The sequence below is a fragment of the Pristiophorus japonicus genome, chromosome 6 (assembly GCF_044704955.1).
Source record: "Pristiophorus japonicus isolate sPriJap1 chromosome 6, sPriJap1.hap1, whole genome shotgun sequence".
Taxonomy (NCBI): domain Eukaryota; kingdom Metazoa; phylum Chordata; class Chondrichthyes; family Pristiophoridae; genus Pristiophorus; species Pristiophorus japonicus.
This window is the reverse complement of record NC_091982.1, coordinates 76,931,603-76,949,626: the sequence shown is the minus strand read 5'-3', so window position 1 is coordinate 76,949,626 and position 18,024 is coordinate 76,931,603. Positions and strand designations below refer to the sequence as shown.

Genomic DNA, 18,024 nt, shown 5'->3' with positions numbered 1-18,024 from the left:
TTCAGTGTCCCCTGGGCTAGGGGATGAAGAAAGTAATAAAAAGAAAATCAGCTGGCGTTCTCACTGACTCCTGCTGGAATATGCCTGTGTGGGGATGTGGGGCAAGAGCTTGGCTGCGATGCTCTCCCATCATTTAAAAGCCTATTGGCACTCACTGCCTAGCTTCGCACACAGCCAGCTATTGAAGTACTAGAGGATAACCAGGGTGAGGAGAATCAAACCCCCACCTTCAAGACAGGGAGAAAATGAGAAAAAAAACTTAAATGCTATTTTTTACACATGTTCTCAGATAGGCATTTGGAAAGCTTATTAAAAAATGATCCTTCAGCACTTAAAGGGGTCTTGCATGTTGCTTGATATTCTCCATTGCAAAAATACTCTAAATATAGAGAGAGAGAGAGATAGTTAAAAAAAAACAGGCTGCAGGAAAGCAGCAAATTTCAGAATGATTTCTTTATTAACTGCTGGGACTTAAGTTTGTGAATTGAGGTAAAACCTTGAACTATCAGCTTGGCTTCAGATGGTGAGATGGGATTAGGTTTGCCTGCAGAAAGCTTCTAATTGCTCAGTTTCTTCTATGATCACTGTCTCTGTGAGTGTCTCTTTCCTTGTAATGGCTGACTTTGTCATGCTCATTTCTCCTCTCTTTATGCTTGATGCTGTCACAATGTGAATCCCGCTCCTCTCTCTTACTGCGATCGTACTTCCTATACTTGTCTCGGTCATCATACTTGTTGTCAAACCTCTCTTCTTTACGCACTTTCTCTTGTTGTTCACTCTGCCTTTCCTCATCATATCTCACTTCTCTCCCATCACTGTAAGTGTACCTTGGGTCTCTCTCTGACCTTTCATTGAAAGATCCTCTGCCATTCTGATCATCTCTTCGTCTTTCGTCCCTCTCCGAGTTCTTCGACTGATTTCTCTCGTTCCATTTCTCTCGGTTTCTCATTTCATCAGCCCCATCCAAATATTTCCTTCCATCTGCTGATCCTCTTTGTTCATTCCTGCGGTTCACACTGCAATCCTGATAAGAGTCTCTGTTTGTACTGGCATATTTCTCATATCCCACATCCTCTCGTTCCCTCTTGACTCTCACAGGGAGTGGAGGTGATTGGTTCCGGCCAGAGTTCTTGGTGCCTCGCTCCTCGGCCTCCTTCTTCTCCAGCTTGACTTTTTTCTCTTTTTTCTCTTTTTTTTTCTTCTTTTTTTTTTCTGGAGAACAAAAAATGTTCTGGTGAATTCTGAGCTCATGGAGAGGGGCGATGTTAGCCCCAAGAAATTGAATTGCTCTTTTCAGCACCCACATGTCAGTATCAAGTATTCTCAAGCAGGTACAGCAGAGTAAAGCTTTGCATTCTATGCCAACCTCAAGAGACCACTAGCGTGATAATTCCATTTCTCACACTGGCCATCTTTGTAACCTTACTGACCGACATTGCCAATTTGTGTTGAATTAGAGGCCCTTTTGTGCAGTGCTTCATTACGCACTGAGAACTGCACTGAGACACAATTGATGTAGGTCTCTGTCAATGCTGACAGCCGATTTTCATCCAATCAGTTTGGGCTGGATTTTGAACAGATCAGAGGTGAAAGGTTGAATCACTAACTCCCTGTACCACCCAATATCAACAAAAATCCAATCCCAACGTGTTGGGACTCCCTACTGGTAAAATCTATGATTGTTGGACTGTGACGACAACTAGTCCACATTATAAAATCAGTATGCTGGTGACACCGATTTGCTGTAAATCAGTAATCCATAAACTCTATCTGCCCAAACCCAAACAAAATGTTGGCAAAATCACATCCTCTGAAAACCAGTTAACCCATGCATTTCACTTCACGTACCTTTCTTCCGTTTCTTAGCTGGCACCTCGGTGACATCCTCGTCAGAGGATTCTGAGGAAACCTTTGCTGGGGGAGGTACTCTTGGTGCACAGCCATCCTCTCTCAGTGTTTTAGTCACATCATCGATATCATCACCATCCTTTGGAGGGCGGTAATTGGCCACATGGTCTACACGGATTGTCCTTCCCTTAATCTAACATGGAGATACATAGAAGTTACAACAAGCCCAACCAGTCCATATCCAGCAGATAGATCTAATCCAATTTACCCACCCTGTTCCTATAAAGCTTCAAGTTTCTAAAGCCCCTTGTTCCTCAACTACTGGAAACAGGCTGCTTCTATCTACCCCATCCCATTCTTTCATTAGTTCGCATATTAAGTATTCTGCATCATTTGACTGATTTGAACCTCACCCTCACGGTCAGTGCACACTAACAACTGCAGCAGATATGAATGTGGTTTCTTCAATATAAATTTCAACATGAACTCCCCTCATGGCTCAGTGGTAAAATGAATCACCCAATGTGGCACTAAGCAAAACAAACCAGGAAGATCCTCTGTTGTTTTCAGGGAGTCCTATTTCCTTTGTGTTCTTGTTTCGCTGTGTTGGACTGTAAATAACTTGCATAAACCAAAATCTGCATTTAGGCCAACATTGCAATATGACCTCATCGCAAATAGGCAATGACCAGTTTTGTTTCATTGAGTAACCTTGGTGAACGACAGAGGTTCAAACAAAGGAGAGATGGGGCAATTCAAGGAGTAGTGAGTAGATGTTATCAAGCTAGGGTTTTGGAAGGGTCTGTAGATTGTAGGAGGAAAGAAAGACTGAGGGAGATATAGAGTTTCACAGTCCTGAGGCCCAGGGAAAAGACGAATGAGTAAAAGACTGTGCAGTGAGTCCTGATTCTAACACTAGGAGAATGAAGAGCATGTCGGATGCTGTATTTGGAGCTTATGAGGAACAAGAAAGGAAAGTTCAGAGGCGCATGGCCATAGCAGCATCAATAAAATAGAGGGGGACAAGGGGTGTGATGAAGGGGGAAGTTGAAAATAGAGAAGAAAGGATTGCCTATCGGATGCCAAGATTTTTCTTGTATCTGATCTAAGGGTCTAAGAGTAGGGTCCTGTTGTAGGATTACTGGAATATGCTCACAGAAATATTTGTTGATTTGTACTGGATGTAGTAACAGTTGCATTGTCAGTGAACAGATGTTGTCTCCTTTATCATGTTTCCCTGCATTTACTAGTTAAAGCTGAAATATGCCATTAATACTTTTTTTAAATTAGTCCATTACTAGTGACTTAAATTTGATTTAAAACCTTGCAATAAGATCATAAAATCTTAACATTAAAAATGTAAACTGCTGCAGAACCACTAATATCCTGTTGGTGACACTGCTGACCTATTACAAGTCACATTTCTCTGCAGCTACACACCAGGCCAGCAGTGATAAAAGAGCCTCAAATTCGATTGGACATTTGATCCCAGATTATTTGTATACTCACAATTTTTGAAAAGTTAAAACACTAAGGGGTGGAAATGACTTGGAAGCTTCTTGGGGCGCTAATGGCGATGGGATGGTAAATTTTGCACCGGAAAATGGTTTGCAACGGCAGCCAAAAAACTTGGTTGCTGCGCCCTGAGAGTGGAGTGGAGCACTAAGGGAGGCGTTCCACACCTCTCTTAGGGCACAAGGCATGGTGAGCAACTGACAATCCGAGCTAAAGAACCGGCCTTGTAGTGCCCCTAGAGAGAGGCCTCCCTGGAAATAAAAATTCAGGACAAAAAACATTCCCGATAAATTACTCCCCCCCCCCTAAATACAGATGAATCTCAAAAATAAATCGAGAAATATTAATTTACCTTTCCAATCATTCCTTCCCGTAGTGCCCCGGGACACCTCTAAGTCAGCTTTCACAGGCGCTATCACCACGGGGCGCTACAGGTGCCGCTACAACTTAATATCGAAACGCTGTTGCACCCGGGAGCGTTGCACACTGACTCGACCCGCGGGCGGTATTAATCAGTGCCGTCAGCACCGGAACACTGATTATGCCGAGCGGCTCCGACCCCTTTAGTGGCCCTGTTCCGAGCCTTTCCAGGGGTGCTAAGTGAATGAATTTCTACCCTTTAGAATGTTGGATCTGCAGTTGCAATTCTAATCAATTAACAGAAGTTTCAAAAATCAATTAGCCACCTCGCTTAAGAAATGATTAAATGCCTTAATTCATGGCCAAGTGAGTAACTGAGCTCTATAGTATGAGAAGGTTCCAGATTTAATGGTCTGTGGCGAGTTACCTGATTGGAGCGGCAGCACAGGAGCTATAAATGACCCAAACCAGCAATCACCCCAGATCAGGTATCCAGGGGACCACTGCCCGAAGTGCACGTGTGTGTGAAGATAGGGACAGGCATAGCTATAGGCTCCCACATCCATATAACCTGCAAGATTCGCATGTGTACAATGGTCACTTGGGCAAAGTACCAGAAAATGCCCGCTGCCCACGGAACCGTTGCCAGAATGAGTCAATGCCTTCTAGAATTATGGGCAAAGAATAATTTTAAGGGGGGGGGGGGGGGGTGGGAAGGGACTTAAATAAGTCTGAGAAACGACATGATCAATCACAGGAACTGGGCAAACAGGGTGTTTTCTTGTACAATATATTTATGCTCTCTGAGACACTGTTACAAGAAAACAGACATAGATTGCTTTCTGACTTTTACATTGATTAAATCAGGCAAATTACTGATTGACTGAATGTCATTTGAACAAGCTGGAATTTATTTATTGCAATTAACATTATTGTGCACAGGACAAAGCAGGCCTTTTTTTTTAAAATATACAGACTACTTCCAAAATGTTTTAATCTTGTAATTTACCCCAATTTTCAGTCTGACTTATCTTGACATCTCTAGTGCCGAGAAAGCAGGCACATCATCTTCTGGGCTGCAGCAAGTGTCCTTCCCTCATAGCAAATTGCCAGGAGGTGCCAGAGACTGCCCAGAGTACGGTTGTCCTCTCATTTTGCTTCTCCTTTGCAGTGCAGCCTCTGCTCGATGGGAACAGTGTATTTCAGGAAATTAACTTAAACTGGCTAGCTATAGCTCATGAGCTTCGCAAATCTGTAGATTAGTTGCTTTCTTTTCTATTAATTAACAGAAGCTTAAAAATACTCCGTGTACATTATTTTACTGTATTTTTAAATTGACTTTTGGTGCAAATGTTAAAAAGCCGAGCTCACACCACATAGTAAACACTGGGGACAGGTCGTGTCTGCCTTGCCAAATGGGCCACCTGCAAGAGGCCGGATAGGACAGCTAGGGGGAAAAATTGATTATCGACCATTGTGAGGAGCTAACATCGCCTGGGCGCTAATTTTAGCATGGGCGACATTTAGCGTCTGTGATAGCAATATTGATATTTAGCACCCTCAGAGTGGAGTGGAGCGCGAAGGGAAATGTTCCACACTTCTCTTGGGACACTACGCCAGTAACACGACTGAAGTTCTGCCGCTAACGTACCGGCATCCTGGTGCTCAAAGAGAAGGTTAGCTGTAAAAAATGAAATCTTAAACATTGCAATTCAAACAATTAACACAACAGGAACACCAAATAAAGTACAATTAATGCACATAAAGTTAAATAAAAATCTAAAACTTACCTTATACACTCATCCCTTTCATTAGCACCCCGGGATAGCTGTGAACGCCAGCTTTTTCTGATGTGATTAGCGCCAGGCGGTAAGGCAGGCAATAACATTCAAGTTGGCTTCCGTGGCATTGGACACAGGCACAACATTCCCTGGCGCTAAGTATTAGCGCCGCCGCTAAAACCCTAATCAAGTTGGCAAGCGGCGCTAATATTGCTGTGCCTGGGCGATAACCCTTTAGCACCCCAGTAGCGCCTTTCGTTAGCGCGAACAGGTGGCGCTAATCTATTCCATTTCTTGCCCCTAGGGTTCAGAGAACTGGATATGATCCCTCTTCTATTTTCATACCCACCTTGATTCCATTAAAGTTGTCTACAGCCAAAATGGTGCTTCTCTGATCCTCATAACAGATAAAGCAGAAGCCTTTTGATTTCCCAGTCTTCTTGTCGCGAACTAGATTGATGTTAACAATCTCCCCATACCTGTCACAAGAAGATTAATGGTTTACTGCACTTTTTCCCCTCTCTCTTACATAAGCTTTATCAGAGGTTGCGCCTCACCAGATCCTCCACCGCAGTCTTATCTGTAAACCTCATCTCCCTCTCAGTAAACCTCCCAACTCAGCTCACTCGCAAGGGATTAGCCTCTCTGACCTCTTTCCCATCCACCTACACTCTCCAATGCCCCTAGCCTCCCGCTCTGACTTACTCTCCAGAATGTCCACTCTTGCGAACAAGGCCTTTCCCATCCAGGGAGAATCTGTCAAAATATTTGGCTTGATGGACCCCGTGCTCATGGAAGCTTAATGCTTCTATTCACCGAGGCCAACCCACCCGGCTGCACAGCCCATCATGTCGTCTGCCCAAACTGTCTGTAGTGGTTGCATAGCTGTCATTGCCAGAATCCTTCTGGGTCTCCCCCCTCCTTTCCTGGCGCCATTTCCTTGTTTGAACACATTTCTCCCCCCCACCCTTCTAACTCTCCTTTAAACTCCTTAGGGCAGATTTTCCTCTGCCGTTATGACTGCTTTTGGGCAGATCTGGGGTGGGCAGGAGAGGGAAATCGGGCAGTTACTCTGGCTCTCCGTCACCTCTGTACATTCTTGCTGGAAGTGACATCAGATGAGATGAACAGTACATCGCTGCCTCATCCTACACAAACACCAGCTCATTCTAACTTACACTGCCTGCATCTAGTTCCACACCGAGTCCTGCTCACGCATCAATCTTTCCCTTGCTGATCCCCACCGGCTCCCTGCCCTTCTGTGCACTTAATTCTTGTCCTTGTTTACAAATCTCCGCACAGGCCATTGACCATCTACACAACCTCGTCCACTCCTAAAGTTCTCTAACTTTGGCATTCTGTGCACCCCAGCCCCTCTCACTACTTTCCTTTCCATGCCCGATAATTCAGCCATCTTGGCCGTTCTCTGAATCTCCCTGTCTAAATCTCTTTGCCTTGCTCCTTGCTCCCTGCTGTTAAAAGACATTATCAAACTGCAGGATTGTACAGGAACTGTGAGATTGTGCCACCTACTGGCACAAAACCAGATCATTTTCACCAATACTGAAATGATTTAAACCATTCAAGCACTCATTGATGACAATACTGCTTTTGGGAAAATAAAAGACTTGCAATTATATAGGGCCTTTCATGACCCAAAGCACTTTCCAGACAATAAAACACTTTTGAACATAAGAACATAAGAAATAGGAGCAGGAGTAAGCCATATGGCCCCTCGAGCCTGCTCCGCTATTTAATACGATCATGGCTGATCCGATCATGGACTCAGGTCCACTTCTCTGCCCGCTCCCCATAACCCTTTATTCCTTTATCGGTTAAGAAACTGTCTATCTTGGTCTTAAATTTATTCAATGACCCAGCTTCCACAGCTGTCTGTGAGGCAGCGAATTCCACAGATTTACAACCCTCTGAGAGAAGAAATTCCTCCTCATCTCAGTTTTAAATGATCGGCCCCTTATTCTAAGATTATGCCCCCTAGTTCTAGTCTCGCCCTATCAGTGGAAACATCCTCTCTGCATCCACCTTGTCAAGCCCCCTCATAATCTTATACATTTCGATAAGATCACCTCTCATTCTTCTGAATTCCAATGAGTAGAGGCCCAATCTACTCAACCTTTCCTCATCTCCAGAATCAACCTAGGTGAATCTTCTCTGAACTGCCTCCAAAGCAAGTATATTCTTTCGTAAATATGGAAACCAAAACTGCACGCAGAATTCCAGGTGTGGCCTCACCAACACCTTATATAGCTGTAGCAAGACTTCCCTGCTTTTATACTCCATCCCCTTTGCAATAAAGGCCAAGATTCCATTGGCCTTCCTGATTACTTGCTGTATCTGCATACTAACCTTTTGTGTTTCATGCACCAGGATCCCCAAGGCCTGCTGTACTGCAGCACTTTACAATTTTTCTCCATTTAAATAATAACTTGGTCTTCGATTTTTTTTCTGCCAAAGTGCATGACCTCACACTTTCCAACATTATATTCCATCTGCCAAATTTTTGCCCACTCACTTAGCCTGTCTATGTCCTTTTGCAGATGTTTTGTGTCCTCCTCACACATTGCTTTTCCTCCCATCTTTGTATTGTCAGCAAACTTGGCTACGTTACACTCAGTCCCTTCACCCAAGTCGTTCATATGGATTGTAAATAGTTGGGGTCCCAGCACTGATCCCTGCAGCAGCCCACTAGTTACTGATTACCAACCCGAGAATGAACCATTTATCTCGACTCTGTTTTGTGTTAGTTAGCCAATCCTCTATCCATGCCAATATATTACCCCCAATCCCGTGAACTTTTATCTTCTGCAATAACCTTCTGGAAGTCCAAATATACCATATCCACTGGTTCCCCTTTATCCACCCTGTTTGTTACATCCTCAAAGAATTTCAGCAAATTTGTCAAACATGACTTCCCCTTCATAAATCCATGCTGACTCTGCTGACTTTTCCAAATGTCCTGCTACTGCTTCTTTAATAATGGACTCCAACATTTTCCCAACCATAGACGTTAGGCTTACAGGTCTATAGTTTCCTGCTTTTTGTCTGCCTCCTTTTTTAAATAGGGGCATGATATTTGCAGTTTTCCAATCTGCTGGGACCTCCCCAGAATCCAGGGAATTTTGGTAAATTACAACCAATGCATCCACTATCCCTGCCACTACTTCTCTTAAGACCCTAGGATACAAGCCATCAGGTCCAGAGGATTTATCTGCTTTTAGTCCCATTATCTTACTGAGTACCACCTCCTTAGCGATTGTGATAAGTTCCTTCCCCCTGCCCCCCATAGCCCCTTGACTATCCACTGTTGGGATTGTTTTAGTGTCCTCGACTGTAAAGACTGATATAAAATATTTGCTCAGAGTTTCTGCCATCTCCATGTTCCCCATCACTAATTCTCCAGTCTCATCCTCTAAGGGACCAACATTTACTTTAGCCACTCTTTTTCTTTTTATATACCTGTAGAAACTCTTGCTATCTGTTTTTATATTTCATACTAATTTATTTTCATAGTCTATCTTCCCTTAATCATTTTTTAGTCATTCTTTGCTGGCTTTTAAAAGCTTCCCAATCTTCTGTCCTCCCACTAGTTCTGGCCACTTTGTATGTCCTTATTTTTAATTGGATACGATCCTTTATTTCTTTAGTTAGCCAAGGATGGCTATCTTTTCTTTTACACCCTTTCCTCCTCACTGGAATATATTTTTCTTGAGTTGTGAAATATCTCCTTAAATGTACGCCACTGTTCATCAACTGTCCTACACTTTAACCTATTTTCCCAGTCCACTTTAGCCAACTCTGCCCTCATACCTTTGTAGTCTTGTTTATTTAAGCTTAGTACGCTGGTTTGAGATCCAACTTTCTTTTCTTGCCTTCCATCTGAATTTGAAATTAAACCATGCTATGATCACTCATTCCAAGGGGATCCTTTACTAGGAGATTGTTTATTAATCCTGTCTCATTACACAGGACCAGATCTAAGATAGCCTGCCCCCTGGTGTAGTCACGGTTGTGATGTAGGAAGCGTGGCAGCCAATATGCGCACAGCACGGTCCCACAAACAATAGTATGTCTGTGCATTGAACAGGTGAGCCATACAGGTTTGATCACCAGTGTGTGCTGTTAGATGGTCCCAGCCGAGGCAGTGGTCAGGGCTGCTACTACAATTGGTCTCAGTACCATTGTGCCAGAGAGGAAAGAAATTGCCAAAGTTTCCACTCCTGATCACTATCCAAGAGATCCTGCTGTACGTGTAGAAGGGTGAATTACAGGATCGAATTTAGATTTGCTGCTCCCATGGTTGAATAGCCTGCTGTTACTGTCAAGGCTCAGACCTGAATACTGGTCACTTGGTTGAAGTACCCAGGTGGGGCTGCACCTGTGGAACGACATGCTAGCATGATGTCTACAGCCTCAGGAGGGGGAGCGAAGCTAGGTGTGAAATTGGCAAGGGAAAAAGTACTTACTGTGAAAACACACAGATAATGTCTCCTTCAGTTAATTCGTAGGGCAAGCCACCTAGGAACAAGAAAACAGAGTGTACTTACAGACAAAACCAAACCCTCACAGCTGATGTCGGCATTACCAAGCAGCAGGAGCCCGGACAATCAGTACCACATTAGCCTCAATAAGTATAAAATCTGGGGTTGACAGTCACAAATATTTTCCAATAGAAATGCATGCTGTTCAACCATTTGTTTACTTAATCCAAACTCTTATTACATAAGGACATTAAAAACATTCTGTAAATATGTAACTGGCAGTCGTATCATGTGTGGGGGTGGAGAGAGAAACACGCAGTGACCTATTGTGTAGTGATTATTTTCGACACAAAGTGAAGCAGTGTCCCCTGAAACACGGCCCTGGTAACAAAATATCTTGTTGTGTGATCACATGTTCTTGTTCATTATTGCCATTCGAATCCTTATACCTTGTATCCATCTCCCAGGAAAAAGCACAATTAACAGTTTTCACTTAAAGCAATGACTTCAGAGCTAAAGAAATTTTAGATGGAATTTTAAAAATAAATTAAAATTTCTCCCCTCCATTCCCTCCTCTGAGAGCGCTTAGCAGCCCAAGCAAATACTGACACCGACACTCATTCACTCAGTACAACATACCTGCCAATGGCTCAGTTTTCATTAGCCCAATAGTGAAATCTCACATCTTCAAGTCCGAGTATCAAGAACTGACAGTGGGAGCCCGATCTGTGCCATTTCACAATATCACCAAGCCCTGTTAGCACCTTATCCCACTCCAGGACGTCACCGTCACTGAAACCCCAATACCCAGGAAAGTCAGTGCCGATCTGCACAGGGAATGGGTAAAACAATACCCCACCCCTGCTCATTAAATATCTCTTGTTTCCTCACCTTTTCCACCTGCCTCTATTGTGACTTCTGTTTACAAGTTGTTAGAAGACAGACAGCAGTGTAAGTAGGCTAGTGAGCAGCCAAGCTGCAAGGTGGGCAGCCAGGAAAGTGGCACTGTACAAGGAAGGGGTGGGCAGGCAGGCGGCAGTGCAGACACCGGAGAGGGAAAAAGAAAGTGGCAGACCTTCATCGCCTGCTCACCAGAGCTGGAAGTCAGCAGTATTCCGAACCTAGATGTTCGAAAAACTAGGAATGAAACCTATAGCATTGGATAGAGTTAAAACTTCATTTTTTAATACTCAGATTCTTAAAAACACAAGATTGCTCTGTGTTTAAAAATCAGATACCAAAAGCCAGATCCATAGGGACAATAAACAAATAAGCGTTAGAGGATGCAAAGATTTTTAAAAAACACTTTTTTGATTGTTTAACCTACAAAACATTTCCTAATTGATAAGCACCTAAATTGCTTAATTGAGAAAGCTTCTTAACAACAATGGGTTACAATGAAAGCTCTCCTTTCACCTACTGTACAACTGTTGGCAGGAAGTCTTTACAAGGAGATACCTCCTGTGAAATCATCTTAAAAGGGTCCTCTATAGTCAGCAGAGGTCAACACATGACCCAGCCAATTCCATTCGATACAACAATGATTTGAATACCCAGAATTGAAGCATTCCAGTCTTGGGGCGGAACTGATTGACAGGTTAAATTGCTGAAGGGTTTTTGGCTGTAGGATATTAGAAAGGCTGTTTGTGTCTTAACTTTTGATTAGGCATGGCCAGAGGAGCAGAGAAAGAACTATGGTTGAAGAAGTCAAAAAGAACCTAGTTTAGTTCACAGACAGTTAGCACTTGTCACAACAAATTAATCCAATAAAATATGTTATTGATTTACAAGAACTATAGTGTAAATTTATAACTATATGAATGGGATAATGTTGAAGAAATAGAGAAGATAAACCAGAAATGAAAGACTACCATGGGAAAGGTGCAGAAGGCAGAGGCAATAGATGCCATTCACATTGCGGAGAGAGACAGGCAGGATCAGATTGCTGCAGAAGTGAATTTAAGTTTATCAAGGTGCAATTAGTTCTGGAGCCAAAAAGGTTTTAAGCCATTTTATTAATATCAGACATTTAAATAGAGAACATACAATTACTATTTCTATGCAGCTAAGACTGTAAGGCTTTAATACTAAACTGAAAGCTCAAGTACATCAAGGTTAACCTAGCTGACTCCAAAAGCAAGTTATTTTAACTGTTGTAATGATTACTTTGAAAATTGTGTTTTCATTTCATGAACAGAGTTAGGGAAATGAAGTGGTGTTGCAGGTGCACACCACAAACTCTGAATATGCAAGCGTTAAGTCGATTTCAACTGATATTTCAATTTAGTCAGGCTGTGAACAGAATTATTTTTTGACGTGTGGTGGCTACAGCTTGTTGGAAACTGCCCGAGAGCGCGCTTCGGGGAAAACCCTTCCAGAATTGTGGTCCGCAAGGAAAGATCGTTAGTAACCCAGCCTCACACGACCACCTTTTTATTCATTTTCTTATATAGAAAATCTGCTCTAGAGCTTCCTACTTAACTCTGAAATTTGGAAATAAATGTTGATACATGTGAGGTTTAACCACATCAAAGAAATTAAATTCAATCACATTTAGATTTTAAACAAGCAGACACTATGGGCCACAAATTATTGTGGCCACCAGGAGCCAAGAAAAGATGTCACTTACCCAGAAAGATCCAGGCACTGTCCTTGTACTCCGAGTGCCAGGACACTTTATCTTGAACACCCAGCTCCGCCTCTCTTGCATTTAGCTCATTGATGAGCTTCACTTTCGTAAGTGGACTAAATACGGAGGGTAAAGAAACACATCAACTTAATTATAAAGAGTGCAGAGACTATGGTTTCGAACAAAACAGTAATTTGCCAAGGCAGGTGCTTCTGCCACTGATGAGACCATTTACCACACCAACTGAATCAAGACATATGAAGCATCATTTTAGAATAACCTCACCTATAAACCATCACCAAGCCCACCTATTTCTGGCTCCAAAACATCACCTTCCTCATCCTTACTGACTGTACACCCCTCAATGACATTTTGGTCACCTCCAGAATTGGTTTCTCCAATGCTCCCTCCGTCTGCTCCCAGACACCACTCCACATAACCACTAATTCATTCCGAACGCCACCGTCCGCAGCCTATCCTTCGCACAGCCATGGTCACCAATTGCTGGAGTCTTTGCTCACCTCCACTAGCTCCCCCGCTTAAACACTTGGGCTGATAAGTGATAAGTAACATTCATGCCACACAAGTTCCAGGCAATGACTTTCTCCAACAAGCAAGAGTCTAACCACCACCTCTTGATATTCAACATCATTGCCATTGGCGAATTCCCCATCAACATTCTGAGGGTCGCCATTGACCAGAAACTTAACTGGACCAGCCACAAATACTGTGGTGACAAGAGCAGGTCAGAGGTTGGGTATTCTGCAGCAAGTGTCTCACCTCCTGACTCCCCAAAGCCATTGCACCATCTACAAGGCACAAGTCAGGACTGTGATGGAATACTCACCACTTGCCTGGATGAGTGCAGCTCCAACAACACTCAAGAAGTTCGACACCATCCAGGACAAAGCAGCCTGCTTGTTTAGCACCCCATCCATCACCTTAAACACTCTCTCCCTCCACCACCGGCGCACCGTGGCTGCAGTATGTACCATCTGTAAGATGCACTGCAGCAACTCGCCAAGACTTTTTCAACAGCACCTCCCAAACCCGTGGCCTCTACCATCTCGAAGGACAAAGGCAGCAGGCGCATGGGAGCACCATCACCTGCAAGTTCCTCTCCAAGTTACACACCATCCTGATTTGGAAATACATCGCCATACCTTCATTGTCGCTGGATCAAAACCTTGGAACTTCCTCTCTAACAGCACTGTGGGAGTACCTTCACCACACGGACTGCAGCTGTTCAAGAAGGTGGCTCACCACCAACTTCTTAAGGGCAATCAGGGATGGTCAATAAATGCTGGTCATGCCAGCAATGTCCACATCCCATGAAGAAATAAAATAAAACATTGGTTTCAAATTTCTGATCCTCGTTTACCAATCTCTCCCTGACCTCATACCACACTAATGCTGCAGCCTCCATCAGACCCAAGTCTCAGAATCCGGACTACTGTGCAGCCATCCCCCTCCACTAGATAAGCACAGCCTTCGGCCGTTTCACCACTGCACCTCAGAATTCTCCCCCCAAACCCCTCTGCCTCATTTCACCTCTATTCTCTTTCGAAGAAACTTCCTCACAAATTCTTTGGACAGTCCACATGATACCGGAGATATAAAGTGGCAGGCAGATTGACCAATCACACGAACCCTTCACAGTAGACCATCCTAAAAGTGCTCCCCAGTTGAATGCAAGACCCAGAATTAATTGTGGCCAATACGTCACAAAGAGTTCTTTGGACAGCCCATACCTGCTCCATGTTCCTACTCTATGTCTGTCCCTCTGTGAAGTGCCTAAGAACATTTTGCTGTATTGTTAATAATGCTGCACCAGCTCACCTACAACATTCAGAAAAGCCAACAGACAACAAAAGCTGACACGGCAATAAAAAATGAAATGCAGCTGAATTTAGGTCTTTGATCCAGGCCACTGCTTTAGAGCGACTAAATTAAATTCATTTTCATTGCATTGGATTTCAGGACTTTTATTCCTCCTCGACCTTCTGCAGGCTTCAGACAATCCTCCTCAAATGCTTCTCCTCTAAATCTAACTCTGTCGGACTGCCATAGCCTGGATCCACTTTTACTAATCCATTCGTAGCCAGGGCACCTCGAGCACGGGCTTCTCTTCTTGCCCCCACACTGTCATCTCCAGACTCCTCCCAGGATCCATCCATGGTCCCCTCCTCTTCTTCAACCACAAGACGGGCCTTGGCGACATCATCCGCAGACACGGGGGTCAGCTTCAATATGTGTGCCTATCACATCCGCTGTCCCACTCCGATGTGCAGTGCGAGCAGAAAGGGGAAGCCCTGGATGTCATGCTCAGTGCTGGTGGAATATTAGAGCCACGCCATCTTTTTATAACCATCAGTTTCACGCATGCACCTCCCTGCCATGATGGTGAGTGGGTGGATATCAGGGTCACAAAATCAACTGCTCTTCCAGCCAGCACACACAGAGTGGGCTCACTGACTACTCTGAACATAAACCACAGGGACTCAGTCATTCTCAGCAACCTGCAGATATACGCCAATATTTCCTTCACTGGATTTATGGATATGAAATTGATTCTTGTATAACATGTTATAACAGTACTTGAAGGAGTGAGTCCCCAAGGTTCATGTTCAGAGCTGTCAGTGAGTCCACTCTCCATTTGTGTGCTGAGCGTTTATAATTCACCAGCCTATGACCGATCATGGTTCAACAATAACTATTATTTCCAACATGCTCTTCACATACTGTAAAATCCCAAAAAGTGTTTTACAGGTTAGAGGGGAAAACACTGAAGAGGAAGAAAGGGAAACAGAAAGCATAATAGGATAGAAGGGTTTTTAAATGATTTTTGAAAGCAGGGAGGGAGCTGTCAAGGCAGAGGGTCTGAGGGGGGTAAGTTCCAGAGGGCAGGAACACACTGGCAGACAGAGCAACAACCAGTTTCATTTACCATTTGTGGTCACACCAAGTTTTCACTTTACCATATTAATGAGAGGTCATTCCAGTAGCTGAAAGTCTTTTTATCTGCCCAAGTTATCCAAACTTTTACTGGCAAAGAATTCAGTTCAGATCATCATCATCATCATCATCATCATCATCATCATAGGCAGTCCCTCAAAATCGAGGAAGACTTGCTTCCACTCTCAGAGTGAGTTCTTAGGTGACTGAACAGTCCAATACAGGAATTACAGTCTCTGTCACAGGTGGGACAGACAATAGTTGAAGGAAAGGGTGGGTGAGACAGGTTTGCTGCTTGCTCCTTCCGCCGCCTGCGCTTGATTTCTGCATGCTCTCGGCAACGAGACTCGAGGAACTCAGCGCCCTCCCGGATGCACTTCCTCCACTTAGGGCTGTCTTTAGCCAGAGATTCCCAGATGTTAGTGGGGATGTTGCATTTTATCAGTGAGGCTCTGACGAAAGGTCGTCAACCTGAAACATTAACTCGGTTTCTCTCTCCACAGATGCTGTCTGGCCTGCTGAGTATTTCCAGCATGTACTGTTTTATTTTATCTCAGACACCCATGGCTACATTTACAGTGCCATTAATCACCCTGGCCCTTTTATGCAACAGAAATCCAAGAATTAAGAGTCGGTGCTGAAAACAGGCTCTGTGCAAGCAGCAGCTCTGAGGAATGGCTGCACCCTCTGAATAAAATGTTTCCGCTGAACATTTACCATCTGAACAACAGCCCTGGGAGAGCCCTTGCGCCCACACCAGGCAGAGGACTTCCTCCCTTTGGTGAACGCGATTATTAGTCCAATACTCAATCAGGTTTCGTCTCCTACTCACTTCATGTTGCAGCAAATCCCAGTCTCCGCACCAGGAGCTCCACTTCCGGGCCAAGAACAAGGAGCCGCGCAAGAGGAGCCACGGGCAAGGGAATGTGCAGCTTCGCCGACACCGCCATCTGCTGGTACACAGCACCAATGACACGCTCCTAATCACATAGACTGCTCTTTACAGCAATTTTTAAAACAATGCGCGATATGACAATTTATATAAATGCAGATTAATGCAAAGTAGAGGTAGAAGTGGACATGAATATCAAATTTGTTTAGCAAGCAATTTGATGGTGGAAATTTGAATTAAAGTGGGATACAGAAATTTGCATGAGTTACAGTGAGATAGAGTGATAGAAATTTACAGCATAGAAGGAGGCCATTCAGCCCATCGTGTCTGCGCCGATGTCCAGGCATACAATACTTATAGTATTGCTGGCAGATTTATTGCAGAGGTGCTAATGGTGAGACCGCAGATACAATGGGCTGAATTTTTACCACCATACTGCGCCGTTTTTTTGGCCTACACTTTTTTTTGGAGCAGACTAAAATCTGCAAGTTTCACCAAAGTTTCTGCGCCACCCTAAACTATCTACGGTCGATTTTTTTTAGTTCCCGATTTGTTTAACGTCACTGGGGGTGCCGGCTGCACCATTTCTGGCCATTTAAGCGAGTTTGGCCCAAGTAGGATTTTTTCAAAAATGACAGTGCATCGTTCTGAAAAACCTTACCTGCACTTAAAAAAATCGGTGCAGAGAAGAGAAAATCGGTGCAGAGAAGACGCCATTGTTTTAGTGGAGCTGAAGACACAGCACCTGGGGCGGGGGGCCATTCAGCCCGGGATAGCAGCGGCACCGGGGCTCTACAAAAAAGCAGTAACCTAATGTGCAATTGTGCATGGAATGACTTTTAGGCCTGTTTCATCTAAAATTAAATAAATAAATATTGCAGTGTATGATAGTTTGTCATTACAATCTTTCAATAAACAGAAGTGAAGTGATCTTGGCAATGGTGTGGAAATTTATTTTTATCTAAGCTGTACCACACTGTATTTTTGTGCCCTTTTTAATATAAAACAAAATGGAGTCCTGGTCCTTCCAGGAATTTCTGCAACAAGCAGTCGGCTTGCATAAACAGCTAAACCTGGCTTGAAATGGCTGATAGCTACCAGACAGCTGGGAGGCAAGTCCTGCTGAGACAACCCCCCCCCCCCCAATGGTGCTCTCCTATTGTCTATACGACACCAGTTCCACTCCACCCCACCCTTTTCGAAGTATTCAAACCACCAGCCATTATCTCTTGTAGAGACCTCATCCATTTGGTGTAAAAAGATAACTGACAAGGAAACTGGACAATCCTGACACAATGCAAGGCAGGTAATAGCTCATTACCACACTCTCATCGAGTAATGGCCGGCTGGCCAACTAATAACCCTGACAAAAGGAAATATCTGGAAACCATGTCAGGACAAGGATATAGTAATTAACTCTTTATCTGTATTCACTGACTGCGAGACAGAGCCAATACACAGGGAGAGGCCATAACTTGGGTTTTACTGTATAAATATCTCGTGAAATTATACCATTGGGAAGGTGTTCACTTGGACATTGACTGA

At 43.8% G+C, this 18,024-nt stretch overlaps 1 protein-coding gene across 1 annotated transcript; it reads right to left on the bottom strand.

The window, feature by feature from the left end:
• Positions 1-438: 438 nt before the first annotated feature.
• Positions 439-16,472, bottom strand: rbmx2 (RNA binding motif protein X-linked 2). The gene is made up of 6 exons (XM_070882948.1): positions 16,420-16,472; positions 12,633-12,748; positions 9,989-10,040; positions 5,854-5,983; positions 1,849-2,041; positions 439-1,212 (listed from the first exon to the last, which is right to left on the bottom strand). Exons 1-6 carry the CDS (start codon positions 16,422-16,424, stop codon positions 566-568), a joined length of 1,143 nt encoding a protein of 380 aa, XP_070739049.1. The 5' UTR covers positions 16,425-16,472; the 3' UTR covers positions 439-565.
• Positions 16,473-18,024: the final 1,552 nt, after the last annotated feature.